The sequence below is a fragment of the Leptonotus elevatus genome, chromosome 12, assembly GCF_054856555.1.
Source record: "Leptonotus elevatus isolate MCC_2025b chromosome 12, RoL_Lele_1.0, whole genome shotgun sequence".
Classification (NCBI taxonomy): domain Eukaryota; kingdom Metazoa; phylum Chordata; class Actinopteri; order Syngnathiformes; family Syngnathidae; genus Leptonotus; species Leptonotus elevatus.
In genome coordinates, this window is record NC_141250.1 from 17,688,995 (window position 1) to 17,712,201 (window position 23,207).

At 38.8% G+C, this 23,207-nt stretch overlaps 1 protein-coding gene across 2 annotated transcripts in view; it reads right to left on the reverse strand.

The window, feature by feature from the left end:
- Positions 1–161: 161 nt before the first annotated feature.
- The window catches only part of b3galt1b (UDP-Gal:betaGlcNAc beta 1,3-galactosyltransferase, polypeptide 1b), a 28,330-nt gene continuing 5,284 nt past the window's right edge, over positions 162–23,207 (reverse strand). For both annotated transcript variants that reach the window (XM_086092027.1, XM_086092028.1), the window contains exon 2: positions 162–5,961. In XM_086092027.1, coding sequence (XP_085948153.1) covers positions 4,736–5,722 — 987 coding nt within the window. In that variant the 5' untranslated portion in view covers positions 5,723–5,961 and the 3' untranslated portion in view covers positions 162–4,735. The remainder of the gene's footprint in view (positions 5,962–23,207) is intronic.

Sequence of the window (23,207 nt, forward strand, 5' to 3'; positions counted from 1 at the left end):
GCCAATAAATGGCATTAAAAAATGCATTATTATGAAGGAATATCTCATATTTCATTACAATGGGCATAATGTGGCCGGTCAGCATATACAAAAGTTACTTTAAAAAAAAAAGAAGTGCTAATAAATGACGTGCGAAGAAAATACTAGAATCAAGCACCAAGTAAAAAGCAGCAATATGACTTTATTCAAGTATTTGTTTTTTAATATAAAAAACAAAACCTATCACAACCCTTTGCGGGATAGATATCACATTAGCGTCAAATACTGCAAAACAAAATAGAACATTTGGCCTTGAAAGCCACAGAGACGCACACAAAATATGTCAATAGCTTCTGCGATCAACAACAGATAGACTTGTACTGTATATTTGCAATATCCTGTAATGCTCTCAGCAACTGTTGCACAAATCAATTTGCCACCATACGGCAGCTTTATTGAGGCACAGAACGACGAGAAGGGCATTTGAAGGCTGAAATACACATTTGAAGATTAAGATTGGAAACGGCGGCATGATGACATAATCACAAAGTCCTAAACTGGAGAACAACAAAGTCACTCGCGGTTTTGATTATTATTATTATTTTTATTATTGTATATTTGCGCTTGTCTTTTTAGGGACTGATTACATAAGAGTTTTTAATTTTGGTGTGAGTGAGCAAAGGAAGAAGAGAGGTAAGCTATTGATCAACACAAACCTGGCAATATCCAGATTGATAATGAGAAGAACTCCCTTGAGTGCACTGTCACTGCCCCAAGGCGATTTTGTTTGGGAAAGGCGGGACGTTCTGTACTATACTTGGAGCTGATTGGACGACGCGGCATCTTCACGTTTGTTTTGACCAATCACGGCAATGGATGAAAACGTTGTCTTCGGTCTCGTTTTGGGGGGCACGAACACCTTTACCAGATAAAAATGCACAAAGCGCCTCTCGCTGTTCAACATTCAACAAAGAAACGGTAAGTAATTCTGCGAGAACAGAATTAATTGCAGCGTTTATTCGTCTGTGTTAGGTTTGTTTGTTACCACCGGCGTCGGCGCCTACTGGTTTTGTCGTCACAACACAGCTGCATGCCCCGCCCTAAACAACGCCTGATTGGTCCGACTTGAAAAAGGTCGGTTTCGAACGTATTAGCGGGACCAGTACAAGATGGATTATACTGCGAGAATTCAGCTTGCTGGCAAGGTTAGATCAACACTGTGTGTGTCGAAATTCACAAGCCTGGGTCCTCCGAAGGCCGAATTCGACAGCACGCACGGATTCACATATGAATAGATTGTCAGTAATGCTAATCGGTAGCGCATTAGCCGACAATTCACTCATATGTAAATCAGGCTTAAAAGTCCGTGCGTGCCGGAAGTGACATAATTCAGCCGACAAATTCGCCCTTCGTAGGACCCAACCTTGTGAATTTGGACACAAGGACTGTGTGGATAAAAATATTGGAGAACCTACAGCAAGTACAAATGTAATAATATGAATTTGTCTTGCCACTTACCACCTTGTAGCAAAAACAGCATCCCCTCGTGTGGGAAGTCTTTCTCAAGATTATGGATTCTGCCTGTCAGAATTTTAAGCAAGGGCCCGACTGTCTCACCATGTCTGTTGTACTTCATCCCAAAGGTGTTTCAATATGTTCATGTCTCACTAAACTTTCCCCACAAAGTTGGAATTCAGAGCCAAGTCCGCGGTTTGTCTTCACTGATTGTGTTTGGTATTGATTTGTAAATGATCATTTTGAATTGGTTTATGTGCAGGATGGACTAAATCAATATGATGTTTTAATCATCGCAAGCACAACAGGAAGCTGGGAGTGCCGACTCAGCAACCGCGAAGCTTCAGTGTCTCATTCAAGGACGCTGAGCAGGGGCGGGAGGTTGCCACTGTCGGGGTTTGAACCAAGGTCACCGGCTGCCGATGACGTCCTGTCGAAAGTGGACACTCAAAATAGGTATTTATGTCCGTGCTGACCGAAGCAAATGAGCATCTTTTTTGGGGGAATTCACCAAAAGCTTTCTTTCCCTTTTTGTGCTATTGCTGATGGTCAGGTGCATTCAAAATGGAGAATTGGTGTGTCAGGTGAAGGCAACCGTGAACTCAAGTGGTTTTGAAGGGAATCGATATTTGCCAAAAGCAAATGAAAATGATGCCCATCATGAAAGCATCTTTTCAAGTAAGTACGGTTGAAATTAATAAAGTGTTTCCACCTTTTCTGGCACCTTTTCAGACAATATTTGCTGGAAAGAGGAATGTTTTTGTGCTCAGGCCAAAACCGTGTCCAATATGAAAGTATCACAATTTGTGTAGCATATTGGAACTATAATCAAGTCAAGGAATGAGCGGTCTAATAGGAAACAAGTGCTTTGGCGTCACCTTGTGGTATCTGTAAATCTTTTTAGGGCTGTTTTTTTTTGGGGGGGGGGGGGTTATTTGCAGTAGGGCTCTGCCTCGATTACCCCATAAATAATTGGGGAACACTGTAGTCATCCATCTTTGCACTTTTTGCGCTCGCCCTCATTTGGGGCGGCGGGTGACTTAATTGATGATGACGCTCGATTTAGCAAGACGTTACAGACCGCTTCCCTAGTTAGCGATATGTTTCGGTCTGATTCTTGGGTTTTTGTGTGATAATAGATAGAGGTCAAATTCCTTACTTAACTCGATTTGCATGTGCTGTAATATCTGCCCAAAGAGACAATGAGCCAAGTGCCCTGGTTGCTAAAATGCTAATTAGCATGCTGCTCTATGTTTTGACGTTCCCCGACCTGACAAGGTGGCTCGAGCTACTTTCCATCAAAAAATATAAAAAAAATAAGTTGGCACATTTGATCATTATGAATGTTCATGGTAACGTTGCCGACATCCTCGTTCGAAATTTCTCGTTTGGGAATGCACCTGGTATGACATTGCTGAGCCACATCAAAGGGACATTTGATTCCTCGTAATTCACTTTGTTGTAGTCGATGATAGCTGAACTGAAGGCAACTGGATGTTATTGTGGCGAATATCCAAAAAGACTTCCACTTGAAAGGGAAACCTTCAGGGTGGTCACATGGGAGTTGTTTGTTCCCAAATTTTGTCTGGCGAGCTGTCGGCTCGCCGGACAAATGCTGACGTTGATTTTTGGTAACTGGACAAAACTGAAGAAACATAACAAAAGTCAAGTTGCCTTCGATTCAACTGTGCCTGATTTGTTTATTAATTCACACTTTGATTGACAGCTAGATTTTCCTTCAAGTGAGACCATTTCGATCTTGTGTCAGGCCTTATCAAAATGATGATAAAAAATAAGATCCGATATTAAACCCCATCGTTAAGACATCTCTATCCAATGTAAATACAGCCTCTAATTGTAACGACAACATTGAATCGCTCCTAATCCAACCTCAAACTCCCCTTTCACATTTTTTCGCCAGCCTTAATGGACAAGTTGAAAATCAACCAACAGTTCCGTCGATGTTCAAAAGGGCAAAAGCTTGAAAAATGGTGACCCTACATTTGAATACAAAGCACTTATTGACTTGATGCGTGTGAGGAATGTTCTGCCGGATCTTGACCTTGTGAAAACATTGACTGCAAATACCAACACAGTGAATCATCTCGCGCATTGACCGACAGTCAGGCGGGATTAGCTGGATCCCTTTTTCCACCAAGTGGCACCGTTTGCTTTGGTTATTGCATACAAACTGACCATCGGGCCACATTCGGGACATTTTTCTGCCTTATCTTGCCAGATGTCTAGAAAGGTTGTGTGTGTGGGATGTGTTAAGTATGGAGGACCAAAAATGGCCACAAAAAAAAAAAGTGAAAATAAATACGGATAAAAAATATATATAACTCAAATACAAAAAAGTTGATCTAAATGAAAATAAAAACAACAAAAAATATATAAAACATAAAAAGGTTTATATGTATATATTTAAAAAAAAAAACTTCCCGATGAATAACTAAAAGTAAAAATAAAAACCGAGATCCAAAGCATAAAAATAAATGTGGAAACATTTTTTATTTCATGCTGCAGACTTCCTTGTTCGCCGGCTCACTCAGTTTACAACGGCGGAGTCCAACCCAAGACACGCTTAGGACCGCCCCCTCATTTGAATAACGGTGTCCGCAGCATGAAACAAATATGAGAGCAGAGCCTTTTTATTTATTGATGGATATTAAAATCTATTTATATCTATATTTATTTTTACATTTATTTCCACATTTATATATATATATATATATTTTTTTACTTTTATTTATTTATTCATGTTGGTTGTTTTTTCTATTTCTATTTCTATTTTTATTGTGTTTTTATATCTGTTTTTAGTTATTTATTTATTTGTTTATGTCAAATGGAAAAGTTGAAACAAAAACATATACAAAATATAGTAAAAAAATAAAAATAAAAACAAAATATATATAAATGAAATCAAAACAAAATATATATATATATATTTATATTTACTTTATATTTACTTTTTTGAATTATATTTCTAATATCCATTTTTAGAATAAATTTGATATATTTAGTAATCATTTTTGGCATTTGTGGTCCTCCATACCCTAACGCCTATAAACACATCAACGAACGTTCGCCGTAATTCATGGGATTTGCAGCAGCCCCCAGCTGGGTTTTTTTTTTCTTCTCTTTTTCTTTTTTTTTTTTGTGGTTCCATCATTCAATACGTCCCAGATGATTTTTGAAAAGGAGCAAAAGGCAAACAAGCGAGAGGACCCACATTCCCCCTTCAACATCTCAGGTGCTTCTTGCTGGACATGTCATTCCAAACTCGGTGCATCTCCTCGGGTGAGATCTGGTGCACGGTGATGACCCGCCTGTACCGGCACAGGCTGTAGGCCATCTTCCAGTGATTGAAGCCGGTGTTCTGAAAAGGATGTATGCCCAGCTTGCGCAAACACAAGCCCACGTAGACGTCCTCCAGGTGCAGCAGTCTGGTGTGCTGCGAAGTCTTGAAGATGAGCTCGGCCACGTCCGACGAGAAGACGTAGCCGGTGCCCGAGCAGAACGCCGGGTACTTGCTCTCGGGGTACAAGTCTCTGGACATGTACCACTTGCTGCGCATGTCCCGTATCGGACCCCCGTGGATGACGTAGCCGGTGAAGTATCGCTTCCTCGGCTTGCTGGCGGGTTTGAGGAGCTTGTAGAGCAGGTTGTCCATGTTGACAAAGACGTCGCTGTCGGTCTTCATGACGTACTGCGCTTTGGGGCAGAAGGTGGCCACCCAGCGCATTCCCATCATGGTCTTGAGGGTCAGGTTGTGGTACGAGTCGATGAAGTCCTCCACCACGATGTCGTGGAAGATCTGGCTCTCCTGCTCCACCATCTGGTTGAGGACGCCGTCCGTGTTCCTGCCCAGGAGGAAGATGGTGAGGACGCGCAGGTCGCTGAAGGCGCTCTCGTCGCCCCAGGTCTCGCGGATGGCCTGGCGGGCGTCGAACTCCTTGTGCGTGGTGCTGATGAGGATGACCAGGAAGGGGGCGCCATCTTGACACTTCTTGGGCTCGTTGATGACAAACTCGTAGGCGTGGGCGTTGAGCGGGCGCGTTCGGATGTTGCTGAAGGTGCTGTTTTTGGCGGCTTTCGCCGTCTTGCGTACGGGCAGGGACATGTGGCCCACGTAGGTGGACGTGGGCCGGGAGAGACTCAAGTACCACAGAGCGCTCGCCCAGCACACCACTGTCAGGATGTAAAGACAGGACACCTTTGAAGGCATTATGATGCATTTAAGTGTATCGTGGCGAGCGGGACTTTATAAGGCCATCCGTCCATGTGCGGGATCCCGCGCAGCAAGGCAGCATTGAGCTGCTCCGGTGGGCAGATTGACATCAATTGTCACTGATAAGATTATTTTACAAAGGTCTGATGCTGTTTGCATTTTAATGCAAAGCGGCCGGGGGAGGGGGGAAAAAAATCAAGGGATGTCCAGTTTATCGTCAGCGGTCCCGTTTATACCTGAAAGACAAAAACAAACACTTCATTACCTCATTTGCACCCAACGGTCTATTTTAAATATTACCCAAAGACGTATTTATATGTTTTTTTAAATTGATGCTAGAGCATACAGATGCAGCCTCTGACTTGAAGAGCTCGCTTAAAGCAATGGTAGTTATTACAAAAACGGCCAGCAGGTGGCAGCAGAGTATCAGATCAACCAGGGCCATGTTGCAAAAAAGCTCTTTCCCCCACAGTTTTAAACAGATTTATGAATAATGATGAAACTTAGCTATATTCTAATGCTAATTGCTGCAAAACTACTTTTTTTTCCTGATGAAAGAAGAGACTCTAATTTAAAGAAAAATAACTTTCTTTTGGTAGGTTCCATGTTTTTATAGCACTGGAACACAATATTCTGTGGGCTTTGCAAAATCAGTCAAAATCCAGTAAAAGTCGGGAGCGAAGGGGATTGCTTCAGTGAAAATGAATGGGAGTGAATGAGATAATATGTGATGTTTTATAGGTCAAGAGCTGTCAAAATTAACTGATTAATCGACAAGTAATTGATTATCAAATTAATCAGCAACTATTTTACAAATCGAGCAATCGTTTGGAGCCATTTTTTAATTCAAAGTTGTCCAAACCTCTGATTTTCAGCAGTAATTGTTCACAGATTGCTGTAGTCTGTCTGGTATGCAGTGCTCATATTTGGGGACATCACGTGGTGTGACATGAACAAATATATATTTTCATTGTCATTTTACTTGTGTAGCTAACTAGCTAATAGCCTCATATCTTTTGCTGTATGGCCTTAAATCAGGGGTGCTCAAGTTCGGTCCTCGAGAGCCCCTATCCAGCCCGTTTTCCGCGTTTCCTGCTAACGATCCTGATCATGAATCAGGTGCGTTAGTGGAGAGAAACATGGAAAACAGGCTGGATAAGGGGCTCTCGAGGACCTAACTTGAGCACCCCTGGCCTAAATTATAGAGGTCCTAAATTGTGGATAATAGTGAATTAGTAGATAATAATGACTATTTTATGTTTTTTATAATAAATTAACTATATTGGGTGTGGTGAAATCCTTAATGCAAGCTCCATTTTTTCATTTCAATGAATTGCCTTTCTAAGCATACATAACGTCTGTTTGTCTTCAATATTACGACACACGAACATCACAAATCTTCACCCCACATGCTTCATCTGCTACACATTTTCACGACGCCCGAGCGATTATGACGACGAGGACACCAAAAGCCCTTTTTTATCAGCACACCACCAGATAATTATTATTATTTTTTCCCTCAGGTCTGATTGTTGGTATTTTGAAGGCTGTTCAAGCACGCGTAGCAGGTATTAAGGCTGCAGATTAGCGTAGCATGGAGCCGAGCCTTCAGGCAAGCTGCTCCGGCTTTTGCCCAGCTATTATTCCAATCAGCCGCGATATTGGATGTCAGATTCAGAGTCGGTCGTAAAGTCCGCAGTCAATACCATACGGTGTACTCCGGAGCAGCGTTGCACTCTAAGGGCATAGCGCACGCTTGGAGAAAAACACAGGATAGGATTGAATGAGCGGAATAATTAGCCCGTAGTGCCAAAAGAGAGGCAATGGATCACATTTTATGATATAGCGAGAGGTGAGTTGTATTGGGAGAGGCGAATAAAGACAAACATTCATCAAAACGTGACATTGCTTTCTGGGAGCCTCTGGCCAAACGGTTTTGGCGGAGCGCTTTCTAAAAAGCCTTATGATACTCGACTCCGCGCACAAGAAAAAAATGTTTTGATTCATGGCTGCAAGGCCGTCGGTAGACAGCCCTCCAAAGTGTTTTTCCAATAACAACGTCTCTCGCCTAATACATTGCCACATTCAATTTAGCAGTTCACACAAAAGCTACAAAAATGACCTTGATTTCAACAAGAACGACTCTCACCTTCAACCACACAGTGAACGTGCTTTTATTTTTATTTTATTTTTTATTTTTTTTAGGGTTCATTCAATGTAATAGTTGAATTCATGAATAGAAAAGTCAACCATTAAACAGGTGTTATGTCATCATTCGCTCATTTCCCGCGTTTCCCAATTGTTGCTGTTTTCTCTTTTGTTTGATCGCATCTCGTCAAGACTCGAATCTAGATTGGTTGAGGAACAGAATCATCGCGCGATCGCTCAGGTAACGACCAATCACGGCTCATCTGGCGAATGTCACATGACGACACACGGAAAACAGGTGAGCTGTGTTTGGTCGTTAGCTGAGCCCTGAGCAACTGTGATGTCATCTTGACAAAATGGCCGCCCCCGAGCTGGATTAACTCATTCACTGCCATTGACGGCTATAGATGTCAAAAATTAATTTGAACTATTTTTATGAGTTTAAAATTTGTTCCCACTTTTGTTAACAAGAGTTTGAAAACCTAGAATTGTTTTTGTATTAAAGCACATATAAAAATTGGGATTAATTGTGAGTTAACTAGTGAATTCATTTGAACTATTTCTATTTAACATTTTTTTCCATTTTAATTAACAAGATTATGAAAACCTAGATTTTTTTTTTGTACATTTAGAACAGATGTAAAATTTGTAATTAATCGTGAGTTAACTAGTGAAGTCATGCGATTAATTACGATTACACATTTTAATCCCCTGATGCCCCAAATTTTTAATAATATTTTCTTTCAAAAAAGAAGTTTATTAACGTTTATTTGTATTAAAAAAAAACGTTTATTAACTTTTATAGGAGAAAAGGAGTTTTCCCTCAGAGATTAGAGAACAAACCACGACGCAGTATACGCATTCATTCCTTTATTGAGAGCCAGTAAGTAAACAAGACCATCTTATTGCATATGGAGGTATGCGGGAAAGTGTCCGCTTCCGCTATTAGCGAGTCTGCAACAAGTCACTTGGAGTTCAGAGGTTAAAAAATAAATAAAAATACTCCGAAAAACAGAACACCAGCAGCTCTGTTTTTTTGAATAATTTTTCCTCCTGTTTTTCTGAATAATTTTTTTCAGCCTGTTTTTCTGAATAATTTTTGACAGAAAAAAATATTCAGAAAAACAGTTTAAAAATTTTAACAATTTAAAAAATCGCCCGATTTTTTAAAATTTATTATTATTATTATTATTATTATTATTATTATTTTCCCTCAGTTGTAATTAGGCATGCGTCAGCCGATATTAAATTCTGACGGATGGTATCGCAATATCACAATATTAAAATTACATATCTAAAATGTAGTCTCCTTTTATTATTATTTTTTTATATTCGGGTAAATAAAACAGCATTTTCTTAATTGAACACAATCTATTTTATTTGTAAACAAAATATAGAATATTTAGAAGTCTTGCCTACATTTTTTGTACAGTTTTTTTTAATCTTTTGAAATGCACTATATAAATAAAATGCATTATTATTATTATTATTACCATGTCACATTTAAATAAATATTAAAATTATTCTGTTTTAATTCTGTAAGTCACAGTGTCCTATCACATGTGAGCTATTTTTAGAACAGGTCCGTGGGCTACTCAATGTTGTCCTGGGGCTAACTGGTACCCGCTGACCCCTTTTTTTTTTCTTTTTAGGACAATGCACATTAATCAGAGCATAAAGGCATCTGCGGTTGCAGTGCCGCCTCTTGTCTTGCTTCCTCCCTCTTTCAAAGAGAAGGCTCGTTTACTCAACTGTGCAATCAACCAATCACATTGATTAATCAGTTATCATTATTTTATTCTGCCAAATACCAGAATTGACCTAAAAAAATCCACATTGGTCAGGCTCAAATGATGATAATCGTTTTTTCGCACAGAATAAAGAAAGTATGTAAAAATTACAGATGCACGTTTTCACGTGTAGGGAGTAAAAGTAAGAAGTCATCTGAAAAGCAAATATGTGCAGAGCGGCAATCAATATATTTGAGTAACTTTGTATTTGTACTCCATTACTTCTCACCGCTGTTTCCCAGTCAGCGATTCATCTCAAACGAAGCACACAGAGGAGACTGCAGTGCAGAGAGGAGATAGCAGGTAACCATTAGCAACTGTGAGTGGAATCAAAATGTAATTTTTGGACACCCAGTGTATCGGTTGGTGTCCAAAAACAAGTCCGGTGAACGATCAGACGATTTCTCAGCTCGAGCGCATCCTTTCTTTTTTTTTTTTTTTTTTTTTACAAAAATGTTATTTCAAGTTTTTGACAAGTCACTTTATAACATGAGCAAAGCCCACATGTTGCTGTTTCGACCTTCTATTTGCACATATTGTTTCTAAAATGGAGGCCTCGGGGCTCACGGAGCCCGACGATCATCTGCCGACAGGAAAAGCGATGCAATCTGCAAACATTCTCCATACATGAGGCATTTACAAGACTCCTTTGTTGAAGTGTATACTCGTGTTAAAAAGAAAAAAGAAAAAAGGAAAAAAAAGGTCTCCCTTCATTGCACACTACCCCCCCCCCCCCCCCCCCCAAGCTTTGCCATGAATTATGCATTCACATTCAATATGTTGGCATCCACGAAAAGCAACGGAACAGGACACTTCCTTTGTCAGTCCCAGTAGTCAACATTTCTTCCTTTAGCTTCAAGCCTCCTTTCATTAATTTACGCTTAATTTAGGACAGAGTAAAACTTGTTAACTAAACACTATCGGCTGTAGCAAGTTTTGCTCAGAGGAGGTTTTTAAAAACGGATGACATTTTTTTGTTGTTGCCCTGGACAGATTACATTTAAATGGCAGCATATACATAATGAAATTTGATTGGACAAAAAAAAAAAAATTCATATGGTGGAAGAAGCTAAGAGAAATGTTGCGAAATCAATAGACGGTTTCATCGAAATCACGATTCCACCCAACGAGATCATGTGATCGTCAAAGCTGCATTTTCCAGAATCTGATAGATAGATTTTTTTTATTGTACATTTAGAACAGATATAAAATTTGTGATTAATAGTGAGTTAACTGGTGAAGTCATGCGATTAATTACGCTAAAAAATTGTAATCGCCTGACGTCCCTAATTTTTAATAATCTTTTCTTTTTTCTTTTTTTTAAATCGTGTCAGGTGATTAAAATTGTTGATGGTAATTAATTGCATGACTTCAATAGTTAACTCACGATTAATCAAAATTTTTATATCTGTTGTAAATGTACAATAAAAAATGTTTTCTAGGTTTTCATACTCTTATTAGCCAAAGTGGACAAAAACGTTAAACTAATAGAAATAGTTCAAATTAATTTTTGACGTCTATAGCCGTCAATGGCAGTGAATGAGTTAATGAATACAATCTGACAACTGAGTACACGGTCCATGTGATAAAATGAAATTGGAACACAGAAGCCGATGGCAATTTTGTTTGGCTGCAGTTGGATAATTCATGTTTGGCTTTAATTTTACGATTAAAGGGACTCCGATTCACGTTTGACTATTTCATTTGAAATGTTCAGAGTTCAAAAGGTTTCTGTTTCATACGGTGTTGTGTTCTCTGTATGCAAAATGGAATTGACTGCTTAACTGCAACTAGTTTGTGAAAGAGAATGACAGCAGTAACGGGAGGTTAAGTTTGAGTGTACATCATCCACACTGCGCCAAAACTCCTCAGGGATTCATTATTCTTCTCAGTATGACACCGATGTCCAAAGTTCCAAACTGTTGAAAGTTACAAACTCACAGGCAACTTCTCATCCCATTAAAAAATAACATCTTGAGGAAAATAACACTTCATCGAATAATTGATCATTATTTTTCTCCATAGTCGATCAAGGGAATCGAGTCAATGACCATCCCTAGAAATAACCAATGTTTTTTTTCTCCTTTCTCTCACATCATGTACCTCGTCTCGTTTCCCGCAAAGGGGGAGCGTGCGAGCGGCTCTTATTACAGGAGCAGGATGTAGGAAGCTAACAAGGCGGCATGTGAGCATCCCCCCCCCCCAAAAAAAAAGTTGCGCAAGGTCAAACAAGAGCAATTGAAGCAATAAATGAATCCAGTGCGAATGTGAGAAAGGTGAGCTGAATTCTTCATTTGGCTCACTTTGCTTTGGAACTCGTGCAGATGCAAAGCAAATGCAATTTCCTGGCACAGTTATGAAAATGGATGGATTGTTATGGTTTCAAAGTAGAGTTAGGGTTAAAAATAGCATTTGTATTTCACAATAGGGTTCGTGTTTCAAAGTAGGGTTTAAAAGCCCTGAGTGCAAGATTCCACTTTTTATTTAGCAAATGCATTTTCTGTAGTTAGTGGCACAAAAGCAGAGAAAGAACTTAAAATATTTTAAAACCTAGACTAAGAGAAAATGGAGGATATTGATCTTTTTTTTGGGGGTCATACTTTAGTGTGTTGTGAATGTGGACTGTCAATTGAATAAGTTGAAGTTTCCAATTGGCATCCCAATGAATAAAAAGCAACCTTGCTTAACTTCAATTGATGCAGAAAAGCACACTGCAAAAAAAACACCAATGATAACTTTAAATATTTAATTCAACACATTTACGTAACTACAAGAGTGTGGAGAAAAGAGTGATGAAACTAAAGATTTCAAAAATAAAGTTTGCCTTCTGGATTATGGGTGCACTTAGACCACTCCTTTAGTCCGCCTGATGCAACCATTTGCGATTGTGTTGTTACGCTTAAAGACCCCCTGTGTATTTCTATTTCTTCTTAAATTAGTATAATACAATTAACATATCTGTTGGCCAGAGAACGGAGAAGTATTTTATTTGCCAACAAAAAAAGAAACCTGTGAATGTGTTTTTTATACTTTTCTCTAAAATAAATAAGATAGGATCAGATGGGCTAGCTGCATGGCTATAGCTAGCTAGCTAGCTGCTAGATATAGATAGATAGATAGATAGAGAGAGAGACAACATTACAAGTATACTGTAAAAAAAAAATAAAAAATAATCTAAAATATATTACTTGGTATATGATTTTTCGTGAATGTGTTTCTTATACTTTTCTCTAAAATAGATTAGATAGGATCAGATGGGCTAGCTGCATGGCTATAGCTTGCTAGCTAGCTAGCTGCTAGAGATAGATAGATAGATAGATAGATAGATAGATAGATAGATAGATAGATAGATAGATAGATAGATAGGGACAGAATTACAAGCTTACTGTAAAAACAATTTCAAAAATATATTGCTTAAAAAATATGCAAACCATGAACTGCAGAATAGTGGGGGAGCAATGTCCTTCATTTTATAATATGGTGCTTTGTTTTCCATCGTTTATCATCCCTATTCTCATTTAAATATCTGCTCACGCGGGAACAATGGTTACCATGTTCCTGTCATGTCAGATATGGGCTTGGCAAATACAAAAGTCTTCAGTGGAGAACAGAAATGAAACAGTTTAGCGCTGGAAAGTGCTGGCTAATGTTTGTCTTCGCTTGGCTGTGTTCCAAGCTCACCCCGGGGAAGGATGAACCCAAATTTACTTCGAGTGAGAATCCTCCAGAGACGCCGTGCCTCCGAGACCGAGCTTATGGTGCCTTAATTAGGATGCATTGGACTGACTGCGAGAAAATGCTTTTGTGTGAGCTTTCTACAGGATCTGTTGAATTGTTTTGGTGTATCTGTGAAACAGAATCTGGTGGGTATTGGGGGGGGGGATTAACTCATTCACTGCCATTGACGGTTATAAACGTCAACAGATAATTGTAACTCTTTCTATTAGTTTTAAAAAAAAATTATACTTTTGTTAACGAGAGTATTAAAATCTAGATTTGTTTGTTGTACATTTAGACCAGATATAAAATTTGTTGCCAAACTATAAAAAAAAACATCGCCTGCCACCCCTAATTTTTAATAATCATCTTGTCAGGCGATTACAATTTTTAATTGTAATTAATTGCATGACTTCACTAGTTAACTCACGATAAATCACAAATTTTACTTATTTATTAGTGACTTATTTATTTATTATACTCTTGTTAACAAAAGTGGGGGGGATGTAAACTAATAGAAATAGTTCAAATTAATTTTTTATGTTTATAGCCGTCAATGGCAGTGAATGAGTAAGAATGCACATGTTATACATTTCTAAACAAAAACAATACTTAAAAAAACTGCAGGTATGAGTATGATGCTTTGTCCTTTAGCATTTGTTGACCTACATTATATCAGTGAATTTTTTTAAAAAAAAATTAAAAGGGAAAAAACGGCCAATTTTTGTCATTATTTAAAACAATTTTGAATGTCATTTTTGTATTATTAGGTTATGTGTTAACTTGAATAAAATCGGCAAAAATGATCAGATTATTATTATTTAAAAATAATAATAAATATGTTTGTTTGAATGTCAACATGCTAGTCTTATGTTGTACAAAAATTAAAAAAATCGGCCAATAAAAAAAAAGGCTAATATCTGCTGATTTTAATATTAATTACCATTTTAATTTTTTCACCCAATACAAAATTCCAATGTTAACTCTATATATATATATATATATATATACAATATATTCAAACACAATGTTTAGTATGACAATACTTTGCCATAGTCTTTTTTTATTTTTTTACATAATTGTCCCTTAATGACATATTTGCCTCAGTTTTATAACCAGATTTTCTCGTGGCTTGCAACACAGTGGCAGCGCCGTGTCTCAATAATCAATCCAGAAAAGAACAGAGAAAATGTCAATATTTTGCTGCGAGTGTGTAAGCGCGTGGCTTTGGCCCTGTTGACGTCAATAGAGCGAATCTGGTTCAGAAGTTGTCCATTATCTTTCATTCATTTTAAAAGATCCCCCTTTTGAATCAATAACACTTTTTCCACGGCTCAGGCAAAAAATAAAAGGTGAAAAGATCCCATTGAGTATGTTGAGGTTTCTTGAAAGGAATTGTCAAGGCATCTGATATTCATCTTTCAAATCATCCTTTTACAAAAGGAAGGATCATGTGAAGAGGTGTACTGCTAACAATCAATCATCTGGTTCCATAAGAATGAAATGTCACAGAAACACACTTTTTGGTGAATGTAATCACATGCTGTTTTTTTTCTGCTTCACTGCTTGAGATGACAAAAAGGTATTTTATGTATATGCGGGGAACGTCGACAAATACATCCAGAAAGAAGCAGCAATTTGCATTTAAATGATACATTGCGTAGCTAAGATACTCTTCGCTCCTAATAAGCCTCATTGAAATCTCACTTACCTTATTGTCCCTAAGATTATCCCATTATCAAGATATTCATTGGCACTGACAGTCAATGTGGAGTGAAATAGAGCCACGGGGTAATTAAAGTAGACACTTTTAAGACGGTTACAGAATGTAATTACAGCTTGCGCTGATAACTGGTTGATCAAAAAGTGAAGCGCGTGTGCACGAGGTTGCAGAATGTCCGTCGCATGCTCCGCTTGTATGAGTAGCTGTTGTTTGAATCTTGATCGCGGGTATAATATCTATGCTAGTTTCTGTTAGCTCCTCTTGGGTGTTTTGCATGATATGAATTCTGTTTGATTATATGAAATGGTTTGGTTGAACATTTTGGTGTTTAAGTATACAATTTTTATTTGTGTCGCTGCTCCGAGTGGGTTTAAGTAGCACTTGTTTGAATGGTTATAGTTACCGTAATCTCTCTTCTAATTTCTGTTAGCTCGTTGAGTTTTTTTTTTTTCGCGCATTATTTGTTAGCATTAGGCTAGTGTACTTTTTTGTCTTTTTTATTTACACTCGTGGGAATCCCAAATATTATTTTTATTTTTTAAAGTTGTATAATCACTGCATATATAAGCATGACAATTGTTACGATTTTTTTGTGTTATGTGTGCTTTTCCGTCTGTCAAAGCACTTAATAAACATGCTTTTTACGCATACATAATGTTAGCATGCTATTAGCTAATTATTATAACAGCTATCTCATAAACTTGCAAATGTTTAGCACTAAGCTCAGCCGTCTTGTTCCTTAAGAATTCCTAAACAAGTGTTGGGAAATTACAATATGACACTTTTGAAATTTAGATTGCACATTTTTGTGTAAATGTAATCATCTAATTGATTTACATTAGTAAAATGTAGTCAGGCATGTCAGTGTAGGCTTGGAGGGTTTCAATTTAACGATCCTGCAAGTGAAGAATTTGATTATTTTCATGAATACGAGCGAAGCCACTCTTCCAAATGGTCGTCATAACGTCATATTCTCCTTTGAGGCTTGCTTGGCTGAGGTCTTGTGACATTTACTGAAGTCTGGTATGCACGAAGGTGGAATGTGCTCAAAAGTTATGTGCAACATAACAAGGCATGTCTTTCAGCAAATTTAGTCAAATGCAAATGTTAAAGCTCATTTTCAATGAACTCTCCTCAGGCTTTATTTACACCGACATCCTTCCATGTTTCAAAACTCAATTTGACATTTCTGCTGACTGCAATGCAATGAAAAGCATGTACCGTATCTCCAAATGCTGGAATGCATGATTTGATGTACATGAAATCAATATCAAGAAGTCAATTTCACCAGCACTTTCATTCGGTTTTGTTGTGATTCTCCATCTAATGTGTCATGCGAGAGAAAATAATTGATGTGCAAAGCCGGGAAAAGAAAGAAAAAGCAATGCTATCCAGCCCCCCCCCCCCTAAAATAAAAACGCCGCCGTCCATAAATGTATCTATCGCCTGTGATTACACGCTTAATAGTGCCAGAAAGTACTTGAGTTACCAAATGCAGATACTCAATAAAGATGTGTCATGTTGTAATCAAAAATTGTTCAAGCAAAAACGTATTTTGAAAATGGCAACATAAGACTTGCTATAAACACTCTGCTGTAAGCGCTTTACCGCACTTTAACTTAACTACCCCCCCCCCCCCCCCCAATACCGCAGTGGGTTGTCTTCTCTGGCAATTGTTGTCTCTCCAAGGTATGCGTCTAAGTAAATCTCCTCAAGGTTTTTAATTAAATCGCTCGTGTTGAAATTGCTCGGCTTCGCACGTCCCCTTGACCGTTTCACAGAGCATCATTTGCAGTCAGCTTTAATATACGCAACAAGCCACAGTATGGCAGGTAACATTTGTAAATATACTTTACTTTATATAAGAAGCTTCAAGTTGTTTGTTAGCACGCTCAGTTGAAGGTTACTGACAAATGTTTATTAAATGTGGAGTATTTAAAGCAAACTGCAATGTCTCCGCTAGCTTAATGCTAACATTTAGCACCTAAGTGGTGTTTTTGTTACCCTTTTGTGGGGAAGTCAAGTCAAACATTTTCTTGACAATGAGTTCTGTATGCCCCTAATAGTCTAAACATGGCACTGTGATTAATATTGCGTTTGTGGATTCTGAATTAAGCAGCAAAATCCATCTCATGGATCGGCCATTTTGCCAGTTGACTGAAAATGACATCACAGTGCATCACTTGTTTTCTGGCTTTGGTCATGTAATGTTAACAAGCTCTCATTAAAAGCACTGACAAATGTTTGTTGTTTTTTGTGAGGCTGGAACGGATTAATGGCATTTCCATTCATTTTAATGGGAAAGATGATTTGAGTTATTTTGAGTTTGAGTGTTATTAACTCATTCACTGCCATGCATTCATAAAAAAAAGGTTTATTAAAAATTAGGTGCAAGAGGCGATTACATTTTTTAATTGTAATTAATCGCATTATTTCACTAGTTAACTCACGATTAATCACAAATTTTATATCAGTTCTAAATGTGCGATAAAAAAAATTCTAGGTTTACACACTAAGTGGGAAAAAATGTTAAACTACAATGAATTTTTGACATTTATAGTCGTCAATGTCAGTGAATGAATAAAAAAAAGAAAAAGAAAAGATTAAAAATTCGGGGCGTCAGGCAATGAAAGTTTTTAATCATAATTAATCGCATGACTTCACTAGTTAACTCGCGAATAATCACAAATTCCATATCTGTTCTAAATGTGCGCTAAAAAAAATTCTAGGTTTTCATACTCTTGTTAACAAAAATGGGGGAAAAAATTTAACTAATAAAAATAGTTCAAATGAATTTTTGACGTTTATAGCCGTCAATGGTAGTAAATGAGTTCATGTTAAATTTTAGCCAGTTCCTGGATTTGGTCCCTCGGGACGTCACACCTGCCACCCACCTTTCCTCACAGAAGAGTTAAATAATGAGAACACATTTCCTTTCGTTCTCACTTATCCTTCAAGTTGACTTATTTGGTTTACTCATGTTTTTTTTTAATGGGGTAAACCCTTTAAATGTCGTTTACCTTACATGAACATTTCCTCTGCGACACTTGCTTTAATATGGAGAATGTTTTGATAAATATCTGTTTAATCTGTGTGTGTGTGTGTGTGTGTGTGTGTGGAAGTTGTTTTTAGCTGATGGGAATGCATTTTCCTAACAGCGCCCGCAGGCCAAAAGCAATCGTGCCCCGCAAGAGCTTCAAAACGAGATTAGATTGAAAAAAAGACATTGTTTAAAAAAAAAAAAGTTTAAAAAAAATGCCTCTGGCTACATGTAAAGAAAAAGAAAGAGAAATGTGCCAACAGTCTTTCATCAAGGGCAGAGAAAAACACATCTTGCTGCGTTCACTATTTAGTTTTTGCTCTCTTTTACTTTAATGCCCTTTATTGACAAAGTAATAACGACACTTGCAAGGAGTTAAAAAAAACAAAACATCACCATGCTGCTTTCTATGAAGTGCAGTACATGACATAGTCAATATCGCCTGCACTTAAGTCTCAATTTGGTCCTGATCCTGGATCATGATTGTGTTTTTCAAGGCACGTAACAACGCATTGACTGGGCCGATGCATCAACTATATGACTGACTTTAATATTGCGAACACGACTATGAAAAACAAAAGAGGCACCGAACCCCCGAGAGAGAAAGAGAAAATGAAAAGAAAAGAAAAATCCCGTTAGGGATTGATTCAGCGGTGAGATTTTTATCGACACCTTCGGCTAAAATACTTCTTTTCAACTCAAGTTCACGCTAAACGCTCTTTCAGGCAGAAAGGTGCTTTGAGGTGCACGGAAGACACTCACGCGCGCAAACGGTAAGAAATCACGTTGCGGCGCTGCCGTTATCCCTCGGAGCCAAACCTCAAATGTTTCCTTCAGACTCCACTTCGATAATGGCCGGGGGATTTTCGAGCGCTATCAATCGCTGGCAGGCTGTGTGAGGCACTGATGGGTGTCACCTTCACGCAAGGTGTCCCGAGGCTTTCACAGCAAAGTGTGTGGGATAGGGGGGGCGGGAAGGATGGTATTTACAGCACTAGAATCATGAAAATGTCATCATATTCCCATTAAAAGGATAACATTGTGAGATAGTGACGCCTCGAGGGATGGCGGTATACAGTACGATATAAATTCGGCGTCGTGTACGGTTACGATAATGTTTATTAAATTGGTAATGATGTCACTATTTTCAGCTCCAGGCATGTCCTGTCGACCATGTCATCTCCAAGCTCGTTAGGGAAAAAAACGGTCTACTACTGAGAGAATGCTAGGCGATAAGCTAACTTGTTGGCCAAACATTGTCCTACCACATCTCCTGTAAGTCAAGTATCGTTGTTAAATCCCGTACATGCCGAGCAAGAAAAAAAGAACGGGAAAACAGACAAGCCATGCTAACCGCTAGGCTAATGGGAAATGTAGTGAAACAGCAGAAAACATTAACGTGGTATAGTACACTTTTAACAGCAGTCTAATCTAGTCTATGAACAGTGAATTAGCAGATAAACTCGATGTCTGAGGGTTAAAAAATACAATGTCTCACGATTCGATTCCGATTTTTGGGTCTGCGATTCGATTCAGAATAGATTTTCGATTAAGAGCGATTTTTGCTTCAGAATGATTTGATTGACAATGATTTTTGTGTCAATCTATAGATGTTCAAGGAATTGTAATGATCTACTCCAGTCTGACTCGCTAATGCTAATTAGCGCGCTACTCGTGGCACTTTTATCACTCAAAAGAACGGCTCCACATTGCAAAAAAACAACTTTTATTGGAATAACTTGATCGTGACTTTTTCCTTCAACTCTCTCATGTGGCTACAACTTAACAGTGTATCAGACCGCGTGGAACCACACTGCCCCTAAGTGGCCAAATCGGGTACAACATGAACAGCGCTCCAAATAAAGGCACACACAGACAAAGGCAAGACAACATAAAATAATTTAAATAAAATCGATTTTGGGACATATAAAATCGATTCTGAATTGTACTAAATAAGAATCGCGATTCTTATGAGAATCAATTTTTGGGCACACCCCTAAGAGCTATACAGTAGGCACACACGACAATACAACCAAAAACCAGAATCAGCACATCGCATACGTCAGCTAGGAAGAGGAGCCTTTCTCGTAGCGTTCCTAAAGAAACAACACGCGATCGGGAGAGTTACCCTCCCCCCCGCACCGTGCTCTCGCCATTCACCGGACGCATTCAAGAGTTTTGACCATCCCTTTAGGAACGCTACAGACACTGAACTTGTTTTCTTTATAGGCAATGTGAAAACATTGGTCGCCATTCGACGTCTCTACGCGCTGAATGCGTTGCGACGTGAATAACAATGGCGGCATACGTCCAAATAAAGTTTCTACAAAATGTATTCAACTGGAAATGATTTATGAATAATGAATCTCAGAGTTATGTTAGTAACAACCAAATAAATAATATAGAGCAAACTTGTCTTTACAGTCGGGGTTTCCTTTTAAGGTTAAAAGTATAACAATAAATGTACTCAAGCTACAATACCTGTTTACATCGCAAAAAATAGCGTTAACGTAAACGGATTCAATTGATATTGTGATTTAAATTTCCCCCGCAGCTTCAGTAGTGTTGGTTTTGATGTTTACATCATTATCACACCACACACAGCCAAAGAAAATGAGTTTACTCATTTGTGCTACCGTTTACATTCTCGCACACTCCCTCTCTCTTTGGATTTTGTCCACTTGGCACTCAGCGCCCTGGATGACACAGGCAAAAAAAAAAAAAAAAAAAAATTATGGGTATGGAAAACCACTTGCTCCATTTACAAAGCTAATGCGGCTTTTAAGACAGAAGGCGAAGCCGGCAGCTCGAAACGGCGACGAAAGTGATGACTGGAAAGGAGGCACTCATGATAAATTAGGGTCGGTCTACACGTTGTTTCTTTCGTGAGCAGGACATCCTCCCACATTTTCTCAGGTAATACTTCATGGTTTGGACTAACTGACACACGAGGCTTGGATATTCTCTTTCTCCAACGCTTTTGTCAGCTCACATTCGAGCCAATCGGAATCTTCCAAAAAGGAAGGTACTACGGTAGAAGTTTAAAACTGTGGCTGAAGACTGAAGTTTTGCCACCGTTCAGTTTGTGTGCGTAAGATAAAGAGTGTCAACGAAAGTTTGACAGCTCTAAGCGTAAATGTAAATTGAACCAACCAAAATGAGCATATCCGTTGTTGAGAGTCTTCTGCCCAGATTTAGTTATAACTGTTTTGATTTCCTCAGTAAAGCTTGGTGAGTGTTTGAATAATGTCTCCGGGTGACGGAATGTCTGAAGAGCTTCCTCTATTCCCACATTGATGAGCCATTTGTCTGGGGTGAAGCAAATGTGTTCAAATGATTTCTTTGTAAGTCTTATCTTGTGCTCGTTGCCGTCAGGTCTGAGACTTACTATATTTCCACAACAAAAGGCCATCAGTCGATGTGTATTGAATGCTGTAAAAGTCTGTCTTGGCTGGGGGCAGGGGTGGGGAGAAAGGGGAGAGGGGAGGGGTGTGGCGGTACCGCCCTTCTTGCTTAGTATAAGAATATTGCAATTGTCAACAATCAACACACTTGTGATGAGAAGCAGCCATCCGGAATATTCTGTCAAATAAATCCTCCGAAGGACCTGCTCACCGATCTCCAGTCTGCATTCGGATAACCAACATTCTCACTACCCGGAACAAAACGAACACGCGGAAGGCAAAGAGTGCTTTTCCAACAAAAGCAGCCAAGTTGCAGGGATGCTAACATAGGGGTGCTAACTTTGGCTAGCTAGGGAATGCTTTACAAGAATGTAATGACAATTCCGAAGCAGACACTAACAGCGTATTCTCGGTCTGATCTAATTTCCGAGTGATTTGGGCAATTTGCTCATTGATAGTGTGCATGAGGATTGAGGCGGCTCATCAGCTAGCGTTAGCGAGAAACTTTTCAGATCGGCACACTGAGCACATTTTAACAGCATCTCTTGCCATTTGCCAAGCCCTATTGTCGGCAAATTGTTTTATGGGACTCTTTGCCTGATTTTAACCATCAACGCAACAAAAGGTGTTGAGCAATGTATCCTGAACATGCGACATTATATCTCGAAGAGATGCACATGGTGCAGCGTCGCAGTTCTGCTCCCAAGGTTACATTTTGGACAAGTTAAGAGGTGGAACGTTTTGATGGCATTCATCCTGAAGCTCGCCTGCCTGTAGCGTTTCACTCCTGCCGAGCCAAATTAGCGTCATCACGCACCTGCATTATATGACGGGAACCAATGATCGTGGCACTTAAGCCGCTACGACGACAGAACATTTTCACAGTCGTTATGTTTGCGATTGTCAGCGCGTGTTACTTTAGTGACAGTGATGTGAGACGGGATCGACCTTTTTACAAATTTACTCAATTCTGCTGATCCGTCGCTCATCATTCATCAGCACCCTTCCGTCATTTATAGTCCGTCATTAGATTTTGACCACACTTCTGTTATCACTTTGCTGAGACTATTTTAGGACCGACAGGTGGACATTCTATCAATACTGACGGACGAAAACCCACTTCAGTTAGTGCTTAGTTTGTCATTTTTAAGTAGTTTTTTTTTCAAGTTCCTTGTAATTCGTCAACAAAACCGGTATCCGTAGTGGGAATGTAGCGATAACTGCAATATTGTCGTCATCATGTCACGATATTAAAAGCAGCACATCTGTTAAAAAGGTGAGGCTGTATTACATTTGTGTAGTTCCAGCACCCTCTGGTGGTTAGTGTATTAGTGCAATTTAGTTTTAATTAGGAATGTTTTGGCCACTGCGGTGATTATCTCTTATATAAATCAGTCATGCCAGCTAATATATTCAAATTGGGTATTTTTTTTGGGGGGGGGGGGCAATATCGTGAGTTTTACATAGTATCAATTTTTTTCAATATCGGGATAATTATCGTATTGTGAGGTTCACATCGTGACAGTTATCGTTTCGTGATGTTTGGATATCGTTACATCTCTAATCCGTAGATAACACTGACTGACTGTTGGTGACTGACGTTCTGTCAGTAGTGATGGAATGCCCACCTCTGTTTTTTACCACACGTCTTAGTAGCTTG